This window comes from Colias philodice, chromosome 17 (genome assembly GCF_061535455.1).
Source record: "Colias philodice isolate Cphi_HAF_F1 chromosome 17, ilColPhil1 Martin Lab GWU primary, whole genome shotgun sequence".
NCBI lineage: Eukaryota > Metazoa > Arthropoda > Insecta > Lepidoptera > Pieridae > Colias > Colias philodice.
Genome location: NC_143102.1, coordinates 1,229,172 through 1,253,280, shown reverse-complemented (window position 1 = coordinate 1,253,280; position 24,109 = coordinate 1,229,172). Strand labels below are relative to the sequence as shown.

At 32.3% G+C, this 24,109-nt stretch overlaps 2 protein-coding genes and 2 long non-coding RNA genes across 4 annotated transcripts in view; 2 read left to right on the top strand and 2 right to left on the bottom strand.

The window, feature by feature from the left end:
• The window catches only part of LOC149480808 (uncharacterized), a 369,189-nt gene that overhangs the window by 240,155 nt on the left and 104,925 nt on the right, over nt 1–24,109 (bottom strand). The window lies entirely within an intron of this gene.
• Nucleotides 1–24,109, top strand: part of LOC149480812 (uncharacterized) — a 121,048-nt gene that overhangs the window by 66,691 nt on the left and 30,248 nt on the right. The window lies entirely within an intron of this gene.
• On the top strand, nt 18,278–24,058 carry LOC149480814 (serine protease inhibitor swm-1-like). Its single transcript, XM_089705775.1, has 4 exons — nt 18,278–18,378; nt 21,636–21,812; nt 23,200–23,373; nt 23,630–24,058. The coding sequence occupies exons 1-4, from the start codon at nt 18,309–18,311 to the stop codon at nt 23,878–23,880; spliced, it is 672 nt and encodes a 223-aa protein (XP_089561901.1). The 5' UTR covers nt 18,278–18,308; the 3' UTR covers nt 23,881–24,058.
• On the bottom strand, nt 18,760–19,222 carry LOC149480815 (uncharacterized). Its single transcript, XR_016316967.1, has 2 exons — nt 19,113–19,222; nt 18,760–18,889 (listed from the first exon to the last, which is right to left on the bottom strand). It is a non-coding gene; the product is annotated as an uncharacterized LOC149480815 (long non-coding RNA).

Genomic DNA, 24,109 nt, shown 5'->3' with positions numbered 1-24,109 from the left:
TTGCGGATTATAGAAAATGATAATATATATCATAATAAAACTGTGAAAGTGTAAAACTTCATGTGAAGTTTGCATAAAAACATGTGAAATTATTCAGATGTTAGATAAAGTAGGTATGACCTCCAATCAATTTCCAATTTACCAGTGATAGTCGAATAGTCCGGAGCTATATGTCCATTTTGTACTAAAAAACGTAGCCTATAGGCTATAGATACAAACTATATTCATAGGTGATATATAGCAATTTCACCCGATGGCAGAGTTCTGATAAAATAATCTATACTTACTAATATTATAAAGCTGAAGAGTTTATTTGTTTGTTTGTTTGAACGCGTTTATCTCAGGAACTACTGGTCCGATTTGAAAAATTATTTCGGTGTTAGATAGACCATTTATCGAGGAGAGGAGGACTAACAGGAGCGGAGCAATGCGGATGAAACCGCGGAGCACAGCTAGTAATAAATAAAACCTAATTGCGAACCTCCTTAATTGAAGTCGGTTAATTACCAAAACTCGTCACGCTTTTCAAACTTTTATTTATATGTCTTTCCCTATCAATAGAAAGTATTTTACTTTTCTATTGTTTGAACAAAACATTAATAAAAGACACGGTTTTATCACAACTTTTAATTTATTAGCTCCGTAGGTGGGTTATCGTTCCCCTTCCAAACAATTTGTTAATGCAATTACGTTTTAGGGTTCCTTTATGTTAACACATTTTTATTTAGGGTTCTTTAAAATAAATTATTACAAGGTAAGTTAATATTGTAAGTACTTTGTTGTTTATCAAGCTTTTCAATTAATTACTAAGTATAGGAAAATTATTATTATTGTTAGGTACGACACGCAACGACCAATAGGAGCATCTAAAAATATATTGAAAAATGCGCGGAAAAACGTTTAACCACCCTCCTCTAGTCATGGCTACACCTGACAAAATTTGGAATAAGAATAGACTAGACCTTAGATAGGAACTAGAATATTATTTCCATTGATTATTATTATTGCCCAAAAACAAAAATTTTAATACTGAAAAGAAAAAAAGGAATGCAAAAAATGTCCACCACGCGCGACGTAATCGCAAAGCTAGTAATTATACATCTTAATTTTCGTCAATTTGACATACAAATTTGATCGGTACACAAACAATGCGGATTATAAAGGGCATTCTATTCTTATCAGTACAATGGGCTTATCAGTCAGATTACGCTACCACACGCAGTGATCTTACGCAACGGGACTTTACACGGTGACGTAAACTGCGTATGCGCATGTGAAAACAAATATACTGATTCATTTATTTGTGATATTTTGGGCTTTTAGCGTAACAAATATTAAAATATTATACGAATGTGATAGAGGAGGAACATTGCATTAGAATTTGTGAATAGATTTCTAAAGGGTATATGAAAAACTTTTAACATCAATTTACAAGTGGAAATCTATATTATTTCGATTGATGAGTTGACATTAATTTAATAAAAGCAGATTATAAACATTTTGTTTCATTAAAAACAAGCCAAATGACTCAGTAATACACAAACACATAAATTGTTTATATAAATAAGTTAAATTTTTAGTTATATTTAATCTATGTTGTTATTTATATAAAGAATTATACTAATGTGTATATGTATATTTTAAACGCACAGATAAAATACGTTTATAATAGCAGAGAAGAATGGACTACTCAATCAAAACCAAACAATAACCACAGGCCATACGATAAATAATAAATATAATAATTCTTCAAACTATCAAAACGTAAGCTATTATGTTTCGACATGCGATGTCGTCGTTATGTCGTGTAGTATAAATGTATACGGAAAACATAAAATTCCACACTAAACGTATTGGAATATTTACATGCGACGATAACGTGTCGTGTTAGGGCGTTTGTCCACTACAAGGAATTTTACGGTCCGGCATTCCGATTTTTTACGGTCCGGTATGGCACGCTATTAATCTATATACTAGCTTGTGCACTATACGTAATTTTACTGTCCGAGATTTTACTTTTCCCTATTCCGGATGGTTTTTTGTGTCTACGAGTCGCTGTAGGTATAATTGTTTTCGAATGCCCACTTGCTTGGATTTTACTGTTTTTACTGCATATGCCAATTGAAAGCAAGCTCTTGTTTTACTTTCTTTTAGTTGGCAATGAGATTTGAGAAGTCGGTATTGTTATTTTATATACATTGACCAAGCATTGACCTATAATTATTATCTAAGTAAGTGTTGGTAAGTTAAAGTTCAAGTGGGAGTAGCTTTAGCTCCTCGTCACCGATTAAAATAAATAAGTGAAACACGCATTTTAAATCTCTTACGGAACTTTACTTTTTATTATAACGAAATAATATAATATTTCACCTTCTATATTTTTTACTCGTTTCTTGTAAAATGCAAAAACAATCATTTATGATAGCATTATACCGCCAAACTTCCTTGAACTGTACCGCACTGATCCGAGTAAAGACGGACAGGTGCACAAGCAATTCATCGGTTTTTTCATGCCACACCGGACCGTAAAAAATCGGAATGCCGGACAGTAAAATTCCTTGTAGTGCACAAGCGCCCTTATGCTTTCATTTGATGAATTAATTAAATGTGATAGGAAAATAGTTTTATATAAATGATGCAGTGTTTTGTTTATGTAAATTTTAATAATTTTAAAAATAACAGGTTTATTGAAATAAAAACGGATTCTAAAAAAATTATAGATCGTAAAATTGGGACCATTGTATTATGTACTTGAATTTACATTACAAAATTTGAAAAATTTAATGTTATTATACTATTATTAAATAATTCCTGGAAACTTATACTATATATGCACTTGACTACTAATATTTTCTTGCTTAGAAAATACACATTAAAATATAAGTTACCTCAACGATATCGTATCGCAACCGTCTCAACACATCAAAAGATCCTTTTCAGATTTTTACGTCCCCTGTGGTACTTTGGCCAGCTATTTTAAATTTACGAGGTTATCAAAATAACCATTAAAGTTAAAACTAAAGTAAAAGTGCTTCCCACATGACAAACTCCTTCTGGTGATATTTAGTTCAATTTCACCGACTTCAAAAAATGTCCGTTATGCAATCAATATTAGCTATGGAATTTTATTTATATCGAAAAGATCGAAATAGTAAATATGTGAAGATTGTAGCAGTTTCACACAAAAAAAACTACTGAAAATGAATGCTTCGGAAGGTTTAGGATTAATTGATTATCAACTAAAACATCACACTTTTTACTATGCAATATAATATTTTTATAACAATCAAATATAACGCCCAATATTTTAAGTTACTATCATTGTAAATTTCGAGTATCGAGTTGAAGATGTTATTTGTAAGAAATTTTGAAATGTATTTTATAAATGTATTTTGAAATGTATTTTATACTTGGTATTACTTGTTAAAGTGAAACTTTTATTACATCGTCTCAAACTTTTTGGTCTGTGCAGCGCATGTCGCGTGTATCGCGGCTGCCGAGTAGGTATACCTACTCGGCAGCCGACCGTCACGCGACATGCGCTACACAAAGCAGTGTTCGGAACCGTTCGAACAGTTTCACTTTTACCGTGGTTTCATAAAACCACACAACATTTTTTTTCTATCGTTTAATTATTTTTAAGCCATCGAGATTCCCATTCGTTCAACAAATAGAACCTTTTAATAATAGAAATCCTTTGTATTGTGGTCCGACATTTTCTGATTAGACCCTTGCGTCTAGGTTCAAAACAATTACCTAGAAACAGATTGAAGTAAGCCTAACTTAGTTATTGTTCAGTAACAAAGTTCGTCTAAGACTATGTGAGGAAGTATTAATTGATTTTGTACTCTATTTTATAGGTATAAGGTTCAAAGTAAAGTACAAATTGAGAAGTGAAAATTTTGAGAGGCTTACAATAATGCTATTAAAAGTTAATGAATATGGAAGACGTTGTCTGGAGTTAGTTGAAGTAAGATTTTGTCACTATTAAAATGAAATATATTCATTATTCTGTTATTATAATATATTTGAATAAGCTTCCATTACATAATTTAAAATAAATACATAGCTCTACATTTTATTATGTTTATTCGTAGTTAATAAAAGCAAGCATGTATCTAATTGTACTTTAAATATAAATTATAAAAATGATGGCAAATACTAGTTTCTATTAGTTATTATAGAAAAAAAATTGCTTGCAACGAAAAAAATATTTATTTGAATATTCTTTCTTTTTAATTACAATGAACACACCTGTGGAACACACAAATGAAAAAATAGGTTAAACACTGAAATATCAATCCGTTTTGCTCAATTAACAAATCAAATGCGTAATAGAGTAGGAACAAGTGCATTTAGCCAGGGCCGGACTTTAATTTTGTGGCACTAGATTATATTCACTTTTGCAAGCTTGGAAAGAAAAAGATAATTTATTTATTCTGAAAGCAACAAAACAACCTCTATAGTTTAAAGTATGGATATAATATGTAAGATGAAAATTACATTTTGTTGCAACATGATGTTAAACATGTCAATGCAAAGACTATTTCGAAAGATGAAAAATTATAATTTAAGGTAATCAATATTCAAGAGGTACTTTATCATTATTTACTCCGTGTATATTATTATATTTTAAGGTCCTGTTTTCTGTATTTCAAATCCTACCCTGTTTTTTTTTTATCAAAAACTTTGTTCTTTGTAATTTTTTTAAAAAAGAATTGGAAGATTTTTTCAATATGTTTATATTAATGCCAGGCTCTATTTGCTATGCTCTCAATCCTTTTCTTTTATTTTATAGTAGGGAAATCCGTTACCTTCAGGAGTCGTGGTCTTGTCGGATTCTTACAGACTAAAACCCCACTCTGTTCCATCGCGCTGCTTTGGGTCTCTGGTATCCCCCCAGTCCTGCCCTGGTTCTACCTAACCACCTGTAAATGTTTAATACCGGATTCGGTCACGCGTTGTTGTTTCACACTATTTATAACACTACACTTCGTGGTTTTGCTTCTGTTTATCGTATGTTGGTTTATACGGAATAGTTATAGCTCTATTTTAGTTTTATTATCACTGTGACATAATGGGCCAAGTTTTATATGCTCGTGTGAAGCTCTTTCTTACATCTTAGTAAATTAGGCGGTGGGAAAATGGACAAGGATTCATTAATAATTATCAATTAATGTATTTGATAACGTAAATTGGAACCATAATATGTGGTAGGTTGCTACGTAATTCATATGAATTCAAATTAACAAATATATAATTGGTATTATGTACCTATATGCGCCTGTTGCTCTAGACTCTAGATACTTCTCCAGATCGATTGTTATAATTTGACATCAGTAAAGTCGTTTTAAAGTTACGTTTTAAACACTAATATGAAGTTATTTCATTTGTTCTGTTACACCAACTTTTCAGCAGCAATATTGATTTCTTGAAGTTTTTTGTATTAATCACACTATAAGCTGAAGAAAACTGTGAAAATAAAGGTTATACAAATACGTCATGAAATAAATAAACTACGATCGAAGTCGCGGGCGCCACATAGTTACAATAACCATAATAACATTAATATTATACAAGTATATCTAGAGGGCGGATGCGTTTGTTTCAAACTGCAGTACAATAGCTATAATATGATAATTTAGTGCATTTTCACCTTCCGTCATGCTGTTACTGTGATTTTTAAAACGTAAGCTGTAGCGATTTTAGTGGAAGAAATTAATTATTCATATGCTGGTAATCTGTAAATATGTTATGGTGACATTAATTATGATAAAACAATAGTAATAAAATATTTTTTTAAAATACAACTGAAGTTTTATTTTAATTTTTATCAATGTTGGGTTCCTTTCTTCTTTAGGTATAACATAATATTATAAGCTTTCTGCTCACGGCTTCGCTTGCGTAGTTAAAGGAAATTTGAAAGGTGAGGGGTGTTTCAGCAGTAGCACTAGATGATATATATATAGACGAGAGAATGATATTATTCTCTCGTCTTCTAACTATCTCCAAACCAAAAAGCTATATCGTATTATTGCTCAGTTGCAATAAATTAATTTACAAGCGTACCTACTCTTGCGTTTATAATAAAAGTCAGGTTTTATTATGTAAATAGCTGCGCTTCGCGGTTTCACCCGCGTGCGTCCATTCCTGTTGGTCTTAGTGTAATGGTGTATAGCCTATATATCGCCTTCAATAAATGGGCTACCTAACACCGAAAGAATAATTCTAATCGGACCAGTAGTTCTTGAGATTAGCGCGTTCAAACAAACAAACAAACTCTTCAACTTTATAATATTAGTACAGATTTTAAAATACATCGCAATAACGCCTAACTTGTACCACACACAGTAATATTGTAACCACGTGTGTACACGGAACTTAATAATGCATTTATACACTCGCCTGTTACACAATATAGGAGCATTAACCACGACGCATATATTACTGTTACAATTGATATATATTATAATGTGGAATTGTTCATGTTCTAATTGTATTGAGTTACAACTGGTGGCCCAAGAGTAGATCCTTGGGAGGGACAAATCAAATTATCAGTTTAGGTTTTCTTGAAAATAAATTTACAGTGAAACTATAGAAATATATTTTAGCCTATGTGAAAAGTAGCCCATGTCTGGGTATTCAGCTACCTACATACCAAATTTCATTGTAATCGGTTCAGTAGTATTTGCGTGAATGAGTAATAAACATCCTTCCTCACAATCTTTCGAATTTATGTAGGATGTTAAATTATAGAAAGATTGTTTGAGCCTATTGGCCATATTCAGTAGATAGGCAACAAACGTAAACGTCCCAAAATGTTAAGCTGTTTTATCTGATTTCCTTATAAATCTCCAAAAATAATTTACATAGAATAAACTGGGCTACTCATAAAATAATATGAAAATTTCAAAAGCAATATTCAGTTGCTAAGTAAAAGAGAGATATAAAGAACTTTATTAAAGGGGAAGGGTTCCTAAACTACTTGGCAACTTTTTCTTGTTACAAGATATTTCTTGGAGTTTTTACGAGTCCCACCTATTATAACTTGCGAAATATATTTTATATAACGTATTCATCTTTATTATAAAACAAGTTAATTAAAAAGAAATAACTGCATTTTTTTTCTTATTTCTGTCTCGTCTTAGGATTTATATTATTTCTAAGATTGCAAAAATACACCTACCTACAAAGTCGGACTAAAGGAACATATTATTCTTTCAGCTAGTACTTGACATGATTCATGATAGAGTAATGGTCCGGGAGCCAGCAGCAGATTTTATGACCAAGTTCCTCTCAAGCGGTAATTAGTAAAATGCATCAAAGTATAGTATTATGAAGCCTCGTGAACGTCAGCTGGAGCTCGGTTGGGGGGAAGAGCGGTTGTAGCCTCCCGTATCAGCTGACGGTTTTTCCACCAAGATACAGCCAGCTGACATATATATTTACCCACAGTTACATATAAGCTATCATCAGGTAAATTTTTGTTTGAGAGGAAATAACGGAAAATAAATTTTTCTTTAAATTTAACTTTCATGTTCGAGACACCAGCTGACGTATAATACACCATGTTGTAACCAGCTGACTATTTTTTTTCGTTGAGATATTGGGTTAGCTACAATTTGACAAATTTTTAGCTGAGAGGAAATGAATGAATGAATGTATTTTTTTTCCTATGTGCGTGGGAGGCTACAACCGCTCACCCCCCCCAACCGAGCGCCAGCTGACGTTCACGAGGCTTTATAATACTATACTCTCATGCGTCTGACGAATTATCTCTTGAGAGGAAATAGTTAACCAAATTTGCACCTGGCTCCCTAACCAGAAACTAACATTCATACAAACATTTTGCACCTGAAATGCCTTTTGCAGTGTAATAATAATTATTGATTCCATCTGTCTTTGCTTCTGTATCTAATACGTTACCGTAGTTCTTCAAACGTTAATGATCATCAAAATAATAATAATAGTTTAAAAAAAACTAAAAAACACGCTTTTTATAGAAAACCGAACTAAAAAAATAGAAAAATTTTATCAAATTAGTGTATTGTCATCGGTCCTCAATAAATCTACAAAGTTTGAAGGAAATCTGGCCGTTTAAAGTGGGTCAAAATCGCGCCCAAAGAAGTCGGTTACAAACATACAGGTGAAGCTAATATAAAGCGTGTAAATAAGGTGATTAGTTGTGTAAGAAAAGATCACAAAATCGTAGTTTAGTTTACCTATAGTTTTAAATTTTAATCTATATCGAGCCAATGCAGGAGCTGTTTTAAAAATGTTCATATAAATTATATAATTAAATCTAAACTAATTAAACGCCTAAATTCCTTACAAATGATAAATAAGATGTAAGATAAACAACACCATTATTCTCTGTCTTGTAAAAACATCAGTTTAATTAACGTAAGGAATTCTTATCTTCTTTTAAATATTTTATGCCCGTTTTATGGTCATTGCTTTGGGTTACACTAGCTTTTACACCTGATTTTGCTCTTGTTTTTTTGTGGTCGATAGAAAATTGATTTGTTTTAGCTTCAAAAAATGATGCTAACAGCATCCTAAATTATCCATTTTCCGGCTTGTCTAGAAGAGCTTGCTCATAATAATGAGACCAATAATTGATCTGTGTATTTAATTATAAGTGTTACTCCTATTTTTTATAATTAGTAGGGTGCCATAAATAATGCCATTTTTTAACCGACTTCAAAAAAAGGAGGAGGTTATCAATTCGGCCGGTATGTTTTTTTTTTTTTTTTTTTTTTTTTATGTATGTACACCGATTACTCCGAGGTTTCTGAACCGATTTACGTGATTCTTTTTTTGTTCGATGCGGGATGGTGTCGAATTGGTCCCATAAAAATTTTATTCGGATAGGCCCAGTAGTTTTTTTTTTATGAGCATTTTTGTCTGTATTTGTAAATGTTGCAAGTGCAAATTTGAAGTCGGTTGTTTTTAACGCAGTTATCACTTGTTAATTTCACAGATTCTGAATAGTGCACAAACGAAATTAGAGTTTACATACACTAAACAATTTGAAATAATGACTATTAAATAAAAGGGACAACTTGAAAAAAATACAAAACGGTTCAGCTTTTTCAAGCATATACTAATTACCAATGAAATAAATTACACATTATTATATTTACGTTCCACGCGTGCCGACACACCCTTGCCTCATAATTTGACGGATCACATCCGGTGATACATCAGATTTAAGAAGTTATTACACCCTATGTTAAATTACGCTCATGATTAATGATTTGTTTTACTGTTTGAAACTAGTATAAAATGGTCTTAAAAGGTTCATGCGCGAGGTTCATGTTTTTAGATGTTTCAATGTTATAGATAAACAGTGATTTTAACTTTAATAAATTGAAAAAAAATTAGGTTAGTTTGTCACTAGGAACTTCGGACCTTTTTAAACATTATTATTAGCATTTATGTACGAAACGTGCATAGTGTTATAAAATTTTCATTAAACTTCGTTAATAATTGCGATTTTCACTTGTTACTGTGTTTACGTTGGCCCTGAAAGTTCCAGTCAATCCCAAATTCAAATACTTATTATTCAACTAGACTTCCTTTATAATTTGAATGAAGATATAATTAAGCAAGCATTTAATAAGTAATTTAGCAATCATATTCATCTGTGTCGAATTATACGTAATGTAGTCTTAACGCTATTTGTTAAGACTGGATCAGGGTCCGTATTAGGACCTCTTATTTCCAGACAGTTTCTGACTGGCAAACTCATATTGAACCATAATTAACCATGGCTAGTTATTGCGATCATAATATGAATTTGCCAGTCAGTTCAATTCACGGCATAAACTGTCTGGAAATAAGAGCCCCAGAGCTCCTGCATAAAGTTCCATCACCTTACCTTATAAATAATTGGAGACAAGTTATCTAATGTTGCGACACCAGTCTTTAATCTACTGATAATAAATCTTCAGATAAGACGAATTAAGCATTAAACAAAGATTACGTGAACTTTCCTTCATATTGGTCCGGGAGCCAGCAGCAGATTTTATGACCAAGTTCCTCTCAAGCGGTAATTAGTAAAATGCATCAAAGTATAGTATTATGAAGCCTCGTGAACGTCAGCTGGAGCTCGGTTGGGGGGATGAGCGGCTGTAGCCTCCCACGCACGTAGGAAAAAAAAAATATATTCATTCATTTCCTCTCAGCTAAAAATTTGTCAAATTGTAGCTAACCCAATATCTCAACGAAAAAAAATAATCAGCTGGTTACAACGTGGTGTATTATACGTCAGCTGGTGTCTCGAACATGAAAAAAAAACAATTATTTTCCGTGATTTCCTCTCAAACAAAAATTTACCTGATGATAGCTTATATGTAACTGTGGATAAATATATAAGTCAGCTGGCTGTATCTTGGTGGAAAAACCGTCAGCTGATACTTTGAAAGTTATTACATAGGAGTTAGACAGAAGCATCTATTGCCAATTTATATGCATCAGCTGACTAGGTTTTACTCAACTTATTGCTAGCTGATTTTTTTTATTTATCGCATCAGTATATTAACAATCAGCTCACATATTTTCATCTGAGAGGAAATGACGTATCTTTAATTATTCGACATTGCGCTTCAATATAAGAGTTGAGTTGAAATAAACATTCAGTATCAATATTTTTGAAACGAATAAGTATGTAATCAAATAATTTTATATATTTAAATAATTAAATAATCAATTAGCAATAAATGAACTAGTTACTCGATAAATAATATTTATTATATAAATTTGATAAAAAATGATAATGAGAACAATATGATTTATTCGTTTTCGCTCTGGCTTGAGTCACTTTCCTCTCTTTCCGATTCATTATCAGAGTCGATAAATACCAACGATGTAAGTTTTGCAGGACGTCAACGTAAAGTCAGATTGAAATAATTTCTCGTAAATGTTAATAAATGTTAAATGAAGAGTTTGTTTGCCATATGTACGGATTTAATCGTCTAAAAAGATCAATGATTAACGTAGTTATTTTTATTTAATACTTTTTAGTGTATTTTTCAACACGAATCCAACGAGCCCAAACTCGATACCTAAAGTTGAGTCAATATATTACCGAGTTCCTATGGCCACCTTCCGATTCCATCATCAAATCAGCTCTATATCATGATAATGATTCATCGCTATCCAATTTACATACGTATACAAAATTTCAGCTCAATCGGTTACCAGGAAGTGAATCAACTTTACTTGCTTCATTTCAATTAAGTCATCGAGATTAGACAAAAATGCTCATAAAATAAAAACTACTGGGCCTATCCGAAAAAAAATTTTTATGGGACCAATTCGACACCATTCCGCATCAAACAAAAAAAAGAATCACGTAAATCGTTTCAGAAACCTCGGAGTAATCGGTGAACATACATAAAAAAAACATACCGGCCGAATTGATAACCTCCTCCTTTTTTTGAAGTCGGTTAAAAAATCAGCTAGCAATAAGTTGAGGAAAACCTAGTCAGCTGATGCATATAAATTGGCAATAGATGCTTCTGTCTAACTCCTATGTAATAACTTTCAAAGTATCAGCTGACGGTTTTTCCACCAAGATATAGCCAGCTGACTTATATATTTATCCACAGTTACATATAAGCTATCATTAGGTAAATTTTTGTTTGAGAGGAAATCACGGAAAATAATTGTTTTTTTTTCATGTTCGAGACACCAGCTGACGTATAATACACCACGTTGTAACCAGCTGATTATTTTTTTTCGTTGAGATATTGGGTTAGCTACAATTTGACAAATTTTTAGCTGAGAGGAAATGAATGAATGTATTTTTTTGTCGTATTTTGTTGTGCGTGTGAGGCTACAACCGCTCACCCCCCCAACCGAGCGCCAGCTGACGTTCACGAGGCTTTATAATACTACTACTATACTCTGATGCGTCTGACGAATTTTCTCTTGAGAGGAAATAATTAACCAAATTTGCGCCTGGCTCCCTAACCATATATTATGCAATAAATTTCATTTTGGAAATTAACGAGTTTATAACGGATGTACGTAAAGCGATTTATTCATTATAAGTGAAAAGCTTGAGAAAATAATGTTGATTTTCCAGTTTAAATTGTTTGTGTAATCATTAAATATATTATCTAATCTTTATAATCTTAAAGAAAACAAAAAGGTCAATATTATTTAAATACTTAGATCATAATATCATTTCTTTTAAGGACCTGAGACGAAAATCGAACCAGTGACCATCGCTACAGTAGGTACTCTTTGACTCATCAATCATCAAGTTGTACGGAAGCCGGTTATTATTATTTTTATTCTTAACTAGAGGTCCGCCCCGGCTTCGCCCGTGGGTATTTCGCAATAAAAGGTAGCCTATGTCCTTTCTCGGGTATCAAAATATCTCCATACCAAATTTCATGCAAATTGGTTCAGTAGTTTAGGCGTGATTGACAGAGTTACTTTCGCATTTATAATATTAGCACAGCATTACAATAATTATTATTATATAAGTATGGATTTCATTTTGAAACCAGTCTTAAAATATTTCCCTCAAAAAACTCGGTATGTATGAAACAATTGAAATTGATAATGGCGTAAAAATCAATCGTCGTGAAGGTGAAAATAGCGCACATATTTGTCTCTGTCCTTATTTGTAAATATTCGCTATGCTAACAATCATATTTTACTATACAAATTTTATTCTCAAAAATGAACTTATAATAATTCACGATTATAGTCGAATTCTATATGGCTATTGCTATGGGTTATTTTAACTTAAGTTTGAATGTTATAATGAAACAGAAACCTTAGATTACAAGAAATAGACTCCATTATCTGTCCAATAAACCAGTAACTTCCTAACAAGTAAACATAGTTTTTCCTTAGTTTTTGTATTCGAAAACGTACTTCACGTGATTATCGTATATTCCCATTTTTATTAAGCCCAAGAGGGTATTCGTTGTTGTAATGTTCGTTGCGGTTATGAGCGAAGTTTTGCCAAATAGGACGAGTAAAATGGAAATGTTCGGATACGTCTGAGCTTCCATAGGAACCATTCTATTGTCCCGTGGAATCTCTCATAAGTTTATCTGAATGGCTGGCTATTGTTCTGAAATAAATTGAAATTTTATAAAGCACTATCTAGCGCTCGTGCTTTGCTTTTCAAGTGATTTGATCAAAATATTTAGTTTCAAAAAGGAAATTGCATTTTATTTATTTATTTATTTGTTTTTACCTACCTATTATTATCAAAGAGATGATGTAAAACTGCTGAAATAGGGATTTTAAATTTTAAATGTGGGAATTTTAGAACTTTTTTCAAATTAAGTGCATTATTTTTATCAAATTACTTAAATGTTCTTTTAAGTGCTCTATATTTCCGATAATTTTTGGCTCCTCTCTAAGGATATCATATTTATAACATGAAATTTCTTAGACATTCATCACGCCTACGCGTTGTACAATGAAATCTTTTCCATTAGGCTTCCCAATACAATATCTACATTTTCCTTTATATTTCACGTATTCTATCGAATTATTGTACATTTAAAAAGATCTTGCAGCCTCTTAGTGATCTGAATCGAATCAAGAGTCTAGACTAGCAATTTTTGATTTGTGAACGCATACAGAATGAGTAGGATCCAAATTCTATTTACAGTAGATATCTGTATCAGGCAGACTGTTTGCGCAGCGGATATAATAACGAAGTATTGGTCTCCATCTGTTCCTATGCCTGGATCTAGATACCCAGGTTATAGGACGTCGCGTATTGATTGAAAGTGACTTATATGGTTCAGTGATTATCATAACTCATAAGCATAGAAGACCTGGCTTCTTTTGTAGTTTGAATTGCACCAGGAACTACGGGTCTAATTGGAAGAAATAAAACAGATAAGTAGCCTATTTATCGAGGCTATGAGCTATTATATTAGGAGCGGAACAATGCAAGAAAAACCGCGGGAGACAGTTAAAAGTTCCAATGATTCTAGTTTTATGGCAAAAATATGTAACAAACGTGTAGTCATAATTTTACTGTTTTGCTGTTTTATTAGTCCACATTCGACTCTGTAAAGTTTTAATCCTTGGTAATTAATAAAAAATTATAGATTTAAAATAAAATATTAATAAAAAACGCATTCTCTCAAGCCTTGAACCACAATTGACAATGTAATACGATTTGAAAGTGCGATAACTTGGTTTTGGGACAGAAATATTGTACTTATATTACCTTCAGCAAGCAATACGTCTCTGTCAGCAGTCTACAAGTCTAGATACATACAAGTCTAGGTAAGCTGCTTTTGAGCTTTCCAAGACAGTATTGTCAAACAATTTGTTCAAGTGTAAAGTTTGGTGTGTCAGTTTCCGGATGTGTTTTTGTAGTTAGGGTAGCGTTAAGCTACTATTTATGTATTCTGTGGTTAGGATTTACATACTATAAACAAACTCACAAATTATTATATTAGTGTACCAGTTAGCTCTATCTCATATTCTCTTTCATATTCATAGAGACTGGTCGAGGTCCTTTGCTAAAAAAAATATGAATTAACAAAATTTGTATTGTCAGATTCGTCAGATTATATTTCAATAGTAGTTTATATCGACAAATTTAATCCTACGACAAAAGACGTGGTGATTCAAACAAATGTTACGAATCAAAATTTTTCAAAATTTTACAATTACGTCAAATAGATTATAAATTATAATCTTACGGTTTTTACAATCTTACAGTGACATAAACAAACAATATCGTGTTATCCAGCCCACATTGTGTAGATATAATATGTATTATTGTAATTAAAACTCGTTTACAGTCTACTTGCATATTGTATCACTGCCCCTGATTTGTTCTTGAATAATAATTATATACTACTTTATATGATTTGTTTCTAAGACATATAATACACACATAAGTTAGATCCATCAGAGTAAAGATAAGTACATAAAAGTTAAATTTATACTACCTAACTATATTTATACATATTATATTTACACTACTGTAAATTAATTGCGTTCGTGCAAAACTACGGTTCTATCGATGTACAAACATTTAAAAACATGCGCTACGAATAGAAATCCTCCATTGTTATGAAACTTCTTTTAAAATAAATTTATATCGTTGTCGATTATGAACAATAATACCTAATAACCAAACGTATATTCACGTAAAATCATACCTAATGAAATATTTTAAACTAAATTTAACTCCAAATAAACGAAATTATAATTTATTAAATGACTACACTGTCGCATCTTGAAATATTATTAAGTTCATTATAATTTGAATATAACAGGACAATACAAAATAATAATATATTCCGCAGTAAGCGATGTTAGCTGAACAATTTAATGCAGTAGTTTATAGTGTAGCTGTTAAATCAGCGATTTAGTCGCTTTAAATTTAAACTATAAATTAATTAATTAATGGATAATACAATGAGTATACTAAGAACTGATAAATGTTGCAGTTTTCTCGTAGGTAACGGCATGTAGAGCTATTTAATCTTATGAGATTGGTACTTTGTATGAAAAGAAAACGAATTGCTAAGTTGTTTTTTTCAACATACGCAGATGAAGATGGTTGCTCAGACAAATTGTAAAAATTGTTTTAATTTATTGCTAATTTGAATTGCTTTTATATTTTTTTTGAAGTGAAAACTTCTTTAGCGGCGTTGAGCACTTTTTCTGTAATGGGTATAAAATCTTAAACTCGCGTCACTACACGTGACCATCGAAAAAGCGTAAGACGGATACCATTCCAAAATACCAAACATGCTCAACGTTAATAAGTAATCAAGTTTTCACTTCTGCCGGCACTCCCGGAGTGCAACCCATTTTTGTCCTGCAGGTATTTTACGTTTAAAAATTTATCATAAAATCAAAAACAAGTCTATTAAATTTATATACTGTGCATAAATATACAATAAACTATCGTCGTTGGCAGGATATTTATCACAGCAATAAATAACGCAAATTTCGTAGCCTTAGCCAAAGACTTATTTAGGCTAAGTAGAGCGTAAGGACGAGAATTGCATCCGTGCTGTTGTCAGCCCATTTCAAGTAGGTCAAACCCTCCCTCTGAATGTTTAAAAAGGTTTTTCTATTCAAAAAATCCTAGACATTCCTGAAAATGTTAAAGCTTTACACATAAAGTTAGCGCCTAATTGACCGTGTTTCGCAACGTTTAAATGAGATTTTGCTTTTCTATTTTTGCAGGCGTTACATTTTATTCAATACTAGGCAAACTGAATATATGTTCCTGTGAACGGTTAAATAGTACAACAATAATGCATTTTAAAATTTTTGTAGATATTTTTTTATAATAAATAATTGTATAAACGCATTACGCATATTATAAAAAAATAACATTTAAAAATCCTGCTGAAATTAAATAGCAAAATTAAACATTTTAAAATATATTAGTCCATTATTTTGATAGGCGTTCTCGTTTTACTTATTAGAGCGTGAAAATATATTCACGAAGGCAAAATAGCTTTTATTTTTGCATTACAATGCAGTCTGTTTAGTTTATTAATGTGGAACTGGCCCTAACAGTATAAATGGTCAACAAGGTATGTTTGCTCGCCCATCCAATCATGATAATGCAAACGCCCGTAGAATGCTATAAATAAATCATTGCCTCCGAGGATCCCGTCTACTTTATACGAAATACATTGACTTAAGGTCTGTTTACTTTTGTATCATGTGCTTCCATCATCGAATATTGTCATTTTCTTATAACTTTATTTGAAGGTAACTTACCTTTTATCATTTATGGGACAAAAATTGTTACAACGTGCATGGAATTAAATTACTAATATGACTGAGACCTAGCCTGTAAATAAATTATTATCAATATAACTGAGATCTAGATATTATATATCATCAGATCTATCATAATAAATATTATATTTTTTAATAATGTTACTTCAAGTCTACTCCACGGTCTTGACTTAAAATTAGTCTAACAATCGCCTAGTTTTTCATCCGGAATCGTTAATTTAGTTTTTAAACAGGAAATTTAACGGAAATCAGAAAACGACCTTAACTTGTTATCTATACAGTGTTCAGTCTAGAATTATGAAGATCATCAACCTATAAAGGCATTAAAATATAAATGTATGCTGATATAATGGTGTTTTACTTTTTCTTGCAAAATTTACTAGAAACCGATTTCGCTGAAATTTAATATGAATATGGTGGAATAATTTACTGTAACAGCCATTGCACAAGTATAATTTTTCAGCCCTAGAAAAATCGTTTAAATTTAGTTAGGACGAGATAAGTTCATATTATATAATTTCTTCTTGATTAGTGTCAAAATATTATTTCTTCGAGGTCAAAGTTTAGATCACGAATTGAGATTTGTGAGAAGATTATTTATATAGTTAGATCAAGTTGGTAGTTCTAGTAACTAGTTCGAAAAATGTCTCCATGGTGTACAAAAGACTGATCACCTACCAGCTGAATGAAAATCGATCAGCGGAACAGATGAAAAATGTGCCCCACTGGTACCCCAGATCCCCATCTGGGACTTAATTCTTTATATCTGAAAGCTTAGGAAGTGCAGAAAGCTTTTGTAGAACTAAACTTCTCACTGCTCGCTAATAGCCTACCTACAACTAAATTTTGCTAGATGCTTGCAAATTACATCGTTCTGTAGATTACATTAAACATATAAACTTAATAATTCAATTACCTGGGTACCGATCGTTGACCTAAAGACCTTAGGCCTCATTACATTTGCTAATAGTTTGATATAAAAAGATAATTGTAAACAAAATTGGTGTAGTTTGACAGTACCTTCATAGTCTAAGAGCCCAAATTTTTTATAGAGGTTTTATTCAGGCATCTCAATACCAGAGAAGAATTAATAATACCTGGCACTACCAGACATTTTTTTATAATATAATAATGTAATATCAAATATGTGTGTTTTTTATATAGTAATGTTTGTCTACATTCCTACCTGATGGAAGGTGGTGTCTCGGTCTAGTGTAGTAGAGAATAGATGAAACCTAGAGTAGATGTAACACTACTTCATACAAATGCATATTTCACACAATTGTATGAAATGCTATAGTCGTAATCTTAACTCCCCTCCTGAAAAAAGTTGAGTATCGACTCTAGTGCATTCAAATATGCATTTTTGTTTGAATAAACTGTTTATTATTGTTAAAAGAAATCTCTCCGTCTATACCCTTGCTACGGTCCGTTGTCAAGGATGCTATGGTTTTTGTCAAATAAATTGGACAAATAAACAAGAACAGTGTCTCTGAGGTCAGTTGAAGTTATTCTGTACAAGCCGTTATATCGTAATAATGAATTATTTAACAATTATATTATTAGCGGTTGTTGTTTATGGTGTTTGTGGGATATATATTGTAAAAGGTGAGTGTGTTATATGTCTCTTATTTTATGCGACAAAATTCACTTAATGTTTTGTGTTTGACTCTACCTTTCAGATTAGGATGTAGCCGTGTAGGTATGAAGTTTGCAAAAGGCATACGTGGGGTAATGTAGTTAATTATGCTTTGATTTTAATTTTTAATGTGTTTTAATCTTTTTAATATTTTAAAATTTAAATGCAAATACAATGAAAGGAGAATATGAATTGATATAAATTAATGAAGATTGAGCAAATTTAATGAGAATGAAAAAATTTACAGCAAAATCAGACAATGTAGCTAAAAATTAAAGAACATTGTATGTTTATATTCCATCTAAAATGAAAGATTCATAGCGTAACAACTTTATTTACAACTACATAATATAACATAATACTTATTAAAAGTCGATAATCATATCTGGCAGCTTGCTCATCACTATTTGCAGCTCCCGATCCCTGCAGTACATCGCCATGATACAGGAGCTATGGGGATACGCACGAACATAGCCTTTCCTGAAAATATTTATAATAAAATATTATTATTTTGTCTTGATGATTTTTATAAAATTTTGGTTATCGGTTAGTTTAAATGTTAGTTAAGTAGAATAGGGGTTCATTTATCATTTTCTGTGACATTATTAAATTTACTTTAGTCTCAACTTAGTAACATGTGGCGCCGGCTGAAGTAGCCTCTGCCGTTCACAAATTGCCGTTCGTCTGTAAGAAAGCACCTCACTTGCAATAACACCCAGACTTGCAATGTGACAATCTCTCTGGCAAAGCCAACACACGCTTGGCCATGTCCTGTGTTTGCCAGCACGTGTATTCTTCCGTGAATGCACACGACTTGTATACCTCATTGTAGGGACACTCTTGTTCTGTGAAATGATGCTTTTAATTTCTATTTATACCTAACTAGCTGCGCCCCGCGGTTTCACCCGCATTGCTCCGCTCCTGTTGGTCTTAACGTGATGATTTATAGCCTATAGCATTCCACGATAAATGGGCTAATTCTAACACCGAAAGAATTGGTCAAATCGAATCAGTAGTTCCTGAGATTAGCGCGTTCAAATAAACAAAATCTTCAGCTTTGTACGTGCATCCCCATTTTTCCCCGTTCCCGCAAGAATTTCGGGAAATCCTTTCTTAGCGGATGCCTACGTCCTAACATCTACCTGCATGCCAAATTTCAGCCCGATACGTCCAGTAGTTTGGGCTGTGCGTTGATAGATCACTATATATCAGTCACCTTTGAGTGTTATATTATATAGAAGTATAGAATACGATATTATGTGGGTTAGAGCATCTTGAATGTAATATTCTTAGGTTATGAGTGAAATATGTCAATACCGTCACGTCATGGAGTAAGGCGACGATTTTGGCATCTTTTAATCTTGCCGAAGAAGTTTCACTCGTGAACTCGGCAAACACGCTCTTTTTTATTTCAAACCTAACCACATAAATTGTCTATAATTTAACTATATGACGCTTTTGTATAATTTCAGTATAAATAGGATAACTTACTGATCATAATAGTGTTTCCATAATTTATCAAACAAAACAACACAGTCGTCATGTATTCCATTTCGTTTAGAATATTCTAGATCCCATTCATACAATAGTCGAAATACATTTTAAATTCGTACCTGCAAAATGAATACCGGAATACCATTTAAATGTTAAAGTATACCTTTAATAAATCCTTGGAGAATCTTTGAGACTGTATAATATATTCTGGAAAGGTTTAAATAGGTCAAAGAATAAAATAGATTTCTTGTATTGTTTTTTTTATCCCGTATTACTTATGGATACTATATGGATAATTGAAAAATTATGGCATTTGGTCATACCATTGTAACTAACGTGAAATAAACCAAACAAACAAACAAGTAAACTTTCGCATACAGTAATCGATAAAAGAAAATGTTATATTATTGAAATTGACAATAAATCAGGGCCCCCTTGAATTTTAATGATGTGCATTTTATAGCTTTTATAGCATTTTAAGATTGATAGGGAGTAACTACTAATCAATATTTCTTTATTAGGTGAATTTGAAACATCATTTTAATTTGATTTTAGGTAGACTTTTAAATATTATACAGATTATTATTATGACTCACTACACATATTTGATTGTAATATAATACTAGCGGTCCGCCCCGGCTTCGCCCGTGGTACATATTTACATATTCTCTACATAAAAATTAAAAACCATCCTCGTACTTCAAGGAATATAATAAAAAAAGAATTATCGAAATCGGTTCAGCCGTTCTCGAGTTATGCGCTTACCAACACATTTTGCGATTCATTTTTATATATAAGATTATGTTCTTGACCATTATAATTTTCTTAGATCCGTCCTTAGATTCTTGTTTAGCCCATTCATCCTTTTTGAGGATAATCTCTAAAAAGTAAAAATATTATAATTTGAATTATCGTATGAAAATTTACTGCAAAAATTTACTACTATAGCTTTTAATATATTTACCAAGTACATTGAATAGTAAATAGTAATGCAAATATTAATAAACTACTCGTTAACTGTTTAATCAAGGGGTTTGGTAATTATGACGATACTATAATAATTATTCAAGGGTGAAATGAAACCTATAACATTATATAATACAGATGTCTTTGTAGTTTGTACTATGTGAATTACCAATTTACTAAGCAAATAATGTGATTGCAGGATTTATCACCCTATTAAATGAGCGTTGTAATCATTATTAGTGCCTAATTTTGATAAGGGTACTTACAGACTAGAGTCACATAGAGTCACAATACATATACAGATACATACTAGAGTCATAAATAAATTATTGAAATAGATGTATTACTTCAAAAATGAATAAGTTTTTGATTAATCTTCTCTATATTTTGGTATTTTCGTAGATATTTTAGACTTGCTTCCGCTCGGTCCGTATAAGAGGTGTTTTCAAATTGCTTTACCTACCGATTTTGATGAAATTTTAATCTATATTCGGTAGGTCTGAGCATAGCTGCCGTTTTATTTTTATAAGTGACATCTTGGCAGAACAACTTTTATTGGGTTGGATCTATATTTTGTAAATTGTAGCTCTACTTAATTATGGCTCTACGCCCGCATTGTACGTGCGTTAATAGTTTACAAATTAGGTGAAAACCATATGAAAACGGAATTAAAATCGGAGCAGTAGATTTTGAGTTTATCACGAACAGACTGACATATATGTAGTGATAGAAATACCGCATCTTATAATATTTCTTTTAATTACAGATGAATGTCCTACAAACGAAGAATACCTCCTCTGCGGTTCAGCCTGTCCCTTCAACTGCACAGACCCTAAGGGCCCCGTGTCATGCTTCGATGATTGTGTGGAGGGATGTTTCTGCAAAGCTGGCTTTTTGAGACACGATAATGGAACGTGCGTTAATGCTGATGCGTGTATGAATGGTTAGTATTTTTTATGAGATTGTAATATAGAATTGTAAAGGATTTAAAACAGTATGTAAGTATTGTTAAGTCACAGATAAATACCTAGTGGCTATTACGTACAGCTTGGTTGCTGTTCGCTCGAAGTTTATATAGTACTAGCTGTTGCCCGCAGCTTCGCCTGCGTGGAAAAGATAAATTTTGGTACAAACTTTCATCCCCATTTGATCCCCTTGGGGGATGAATTTTCTAAAATCCTTTCTTAGGGGACGCCTACGTTATGAGTTATGACATCTACCTGCATGCCAAATTTCAGCCCGATACGTCCAGTCGTCCGGGAGCCAGCAGCAGATTTTATGACCAAGTTCCTCTCAAGCGGTAATTAGTAAAATGCATCAAAGTATAGTATTATGAAGCCTCGTGAACGTCAGCTGGAGCTCGGTTGGGGGGAAGAGCGGTTGTAGCCTCCCGTATCAGCTGACGGTTTTTCCACCAAGATACAGCCAGCTGACATATATATTTATCCACAGTTACATATAAGCTATCATCAGGTAAATTTTTGTTTGAGAGGAAATAACGGAAAATAAATTTTTCTTTAAATTTAACTTTCATGTTCGAGACACCAGCTGACGTATAATACACCATGTTGTAACCAGCTGACTATTTTTTTTCCTTGAGATATTGGGTTAGCTACAATTTGACAAATTTTTAGCTGAGAGGAAATGAATGAATGAATGTATTTTTTTTCCTATGTGCGTGGGAGGCTACAACCGCTCACCCCCCCAACCGAGCGCCAGCTGACGTTCACGAGGCTTTATAATACTATACTCTCATGCGTCTGACGAATTATCTCTTGAGAGGAAATAGTTAACCAAATTTGCACCTGGCTCCCTAACCAAGTGGTTTGGGCTGTGCGTTGATAGATCACTATATCAGTCACCTTTGAGTTTTATATATATAGATTAAGATTTCAGATTCTTCAAGTAATGTTTTCATAATACAAAGTACCTAATAAAAAAAATGTGTGCGTGTACTAGTGTACCTACACACGTAAGAAGTGAAACTTCTTTATGACCTTATTTTTCAAAAAATAATTTACTACATATATGCAACTTTACAGAAATATACGTCGAATCATGCATGGTAGGGATAAGAAAAAGATGGCGCGTAACGGAAACATGTCACGCGTAACGAAAAAATGTTACACTAAATTTTTTTCCAACCCCGATAAAGAAGTTTCACTTCAAAAATTGTTCCTAGGAAAATTCGTTTTGGTATGAAAAAAAAAGACAATTTATAATATTTATCGGTTTCTCTTGCAACTTTAATAATATTATTAACCGACTTCAAAAAATGTTACTCATTTCGACCTTATACGTACCTATGTAATTTTTTTGTGTGTTCACAGGAAACAAGACAATCTGCGGTGATAACGAAGAGTTCCTGTCATGTGGTTGTCAAGCCACTTGCGCAAACCCGGAGCCAGAACACTGTGGGTGTAGTGTTGGCTGCTTCTGTAAGTCGGGCTTCGTTAGAGATGAAGCTAAGAATGCGTGTGTCAAACTGGATAATTGTAGTGTTGGTAAGAATATTTTAATTATTACTGCTTCAATCTACGCTTGTATCAATTCCAAAACAATTCAATATAATGCGGCGATGTCTGGCATATTTTTTTCATTTAATTATTATGAAATAAAAACTAAAATCAGGTAGCCTCCTGTAGCTTTTTATATTTCAATATTTTTTTGTACTTACTTGTTACATAATATTATGTTACATTAATGATAGTTACCTACTAGGTTTCGGTACATATTACGTTTTCCTTCATTAAATTCCAGAGCAATGTTTCAACCAGAACGAAGTATACGACATTTGCCAAGCTGCATGCGAACCAACCTGTGACGATCCAGAACCAATATGCTCCAAAGTCTGCACCGCGGGCTGCGTGTGTGCACCTGGACTATTTAGGGATGGGAACGGCACGTGCATCAGTGTCGATAAGTGTCCCATCACTAATGCGACTAGTGCTGGGCCATTGGGGAAATATATCGATGCTATTGGAAGGATATTGCATTTGTCTGTTGTTTAAGTTATTGTATGTGTTACAATCACACACATGTATAAGAGATACATTAATTATTATTGTAGGTCAGTGAAGGAAGGATTTATTGAAAATGTTAAAATAAAAACTTGTTAATTTTTCTTTCATTGACTTTCTCAATATGTATCAAAATATTTATATTTGTATACAGTAACTTGTACAATACACATAATAAATTATTTATTGATAAATTACTATTGTATACTTAGTAGCATAT

Bases quoted from the DNA above. Each gene is read 5' to 3' on its own strand.
- LOC149480814 (XM_089705775.1), top strand. From the start codon at position 18,309: ATGAATTATTTAACAATTATATTATTAGCGGTTGTTGTTTATGGTGTT. The intron at 18,379-21,635 runs GTGAGTGTGTTA...TTTTAATTACAG, and splicing joins TGGGATATATATTGTAAAAG to ATGAATGTCCTACAAACGAA. The intron at 21,813-23,199 runs GTTAGTATTTTT...GTGTGTTCACAG, and splicing joins TGCTGATGCGTGTATGAATG to GAAACAAGACAATCTGCGGT.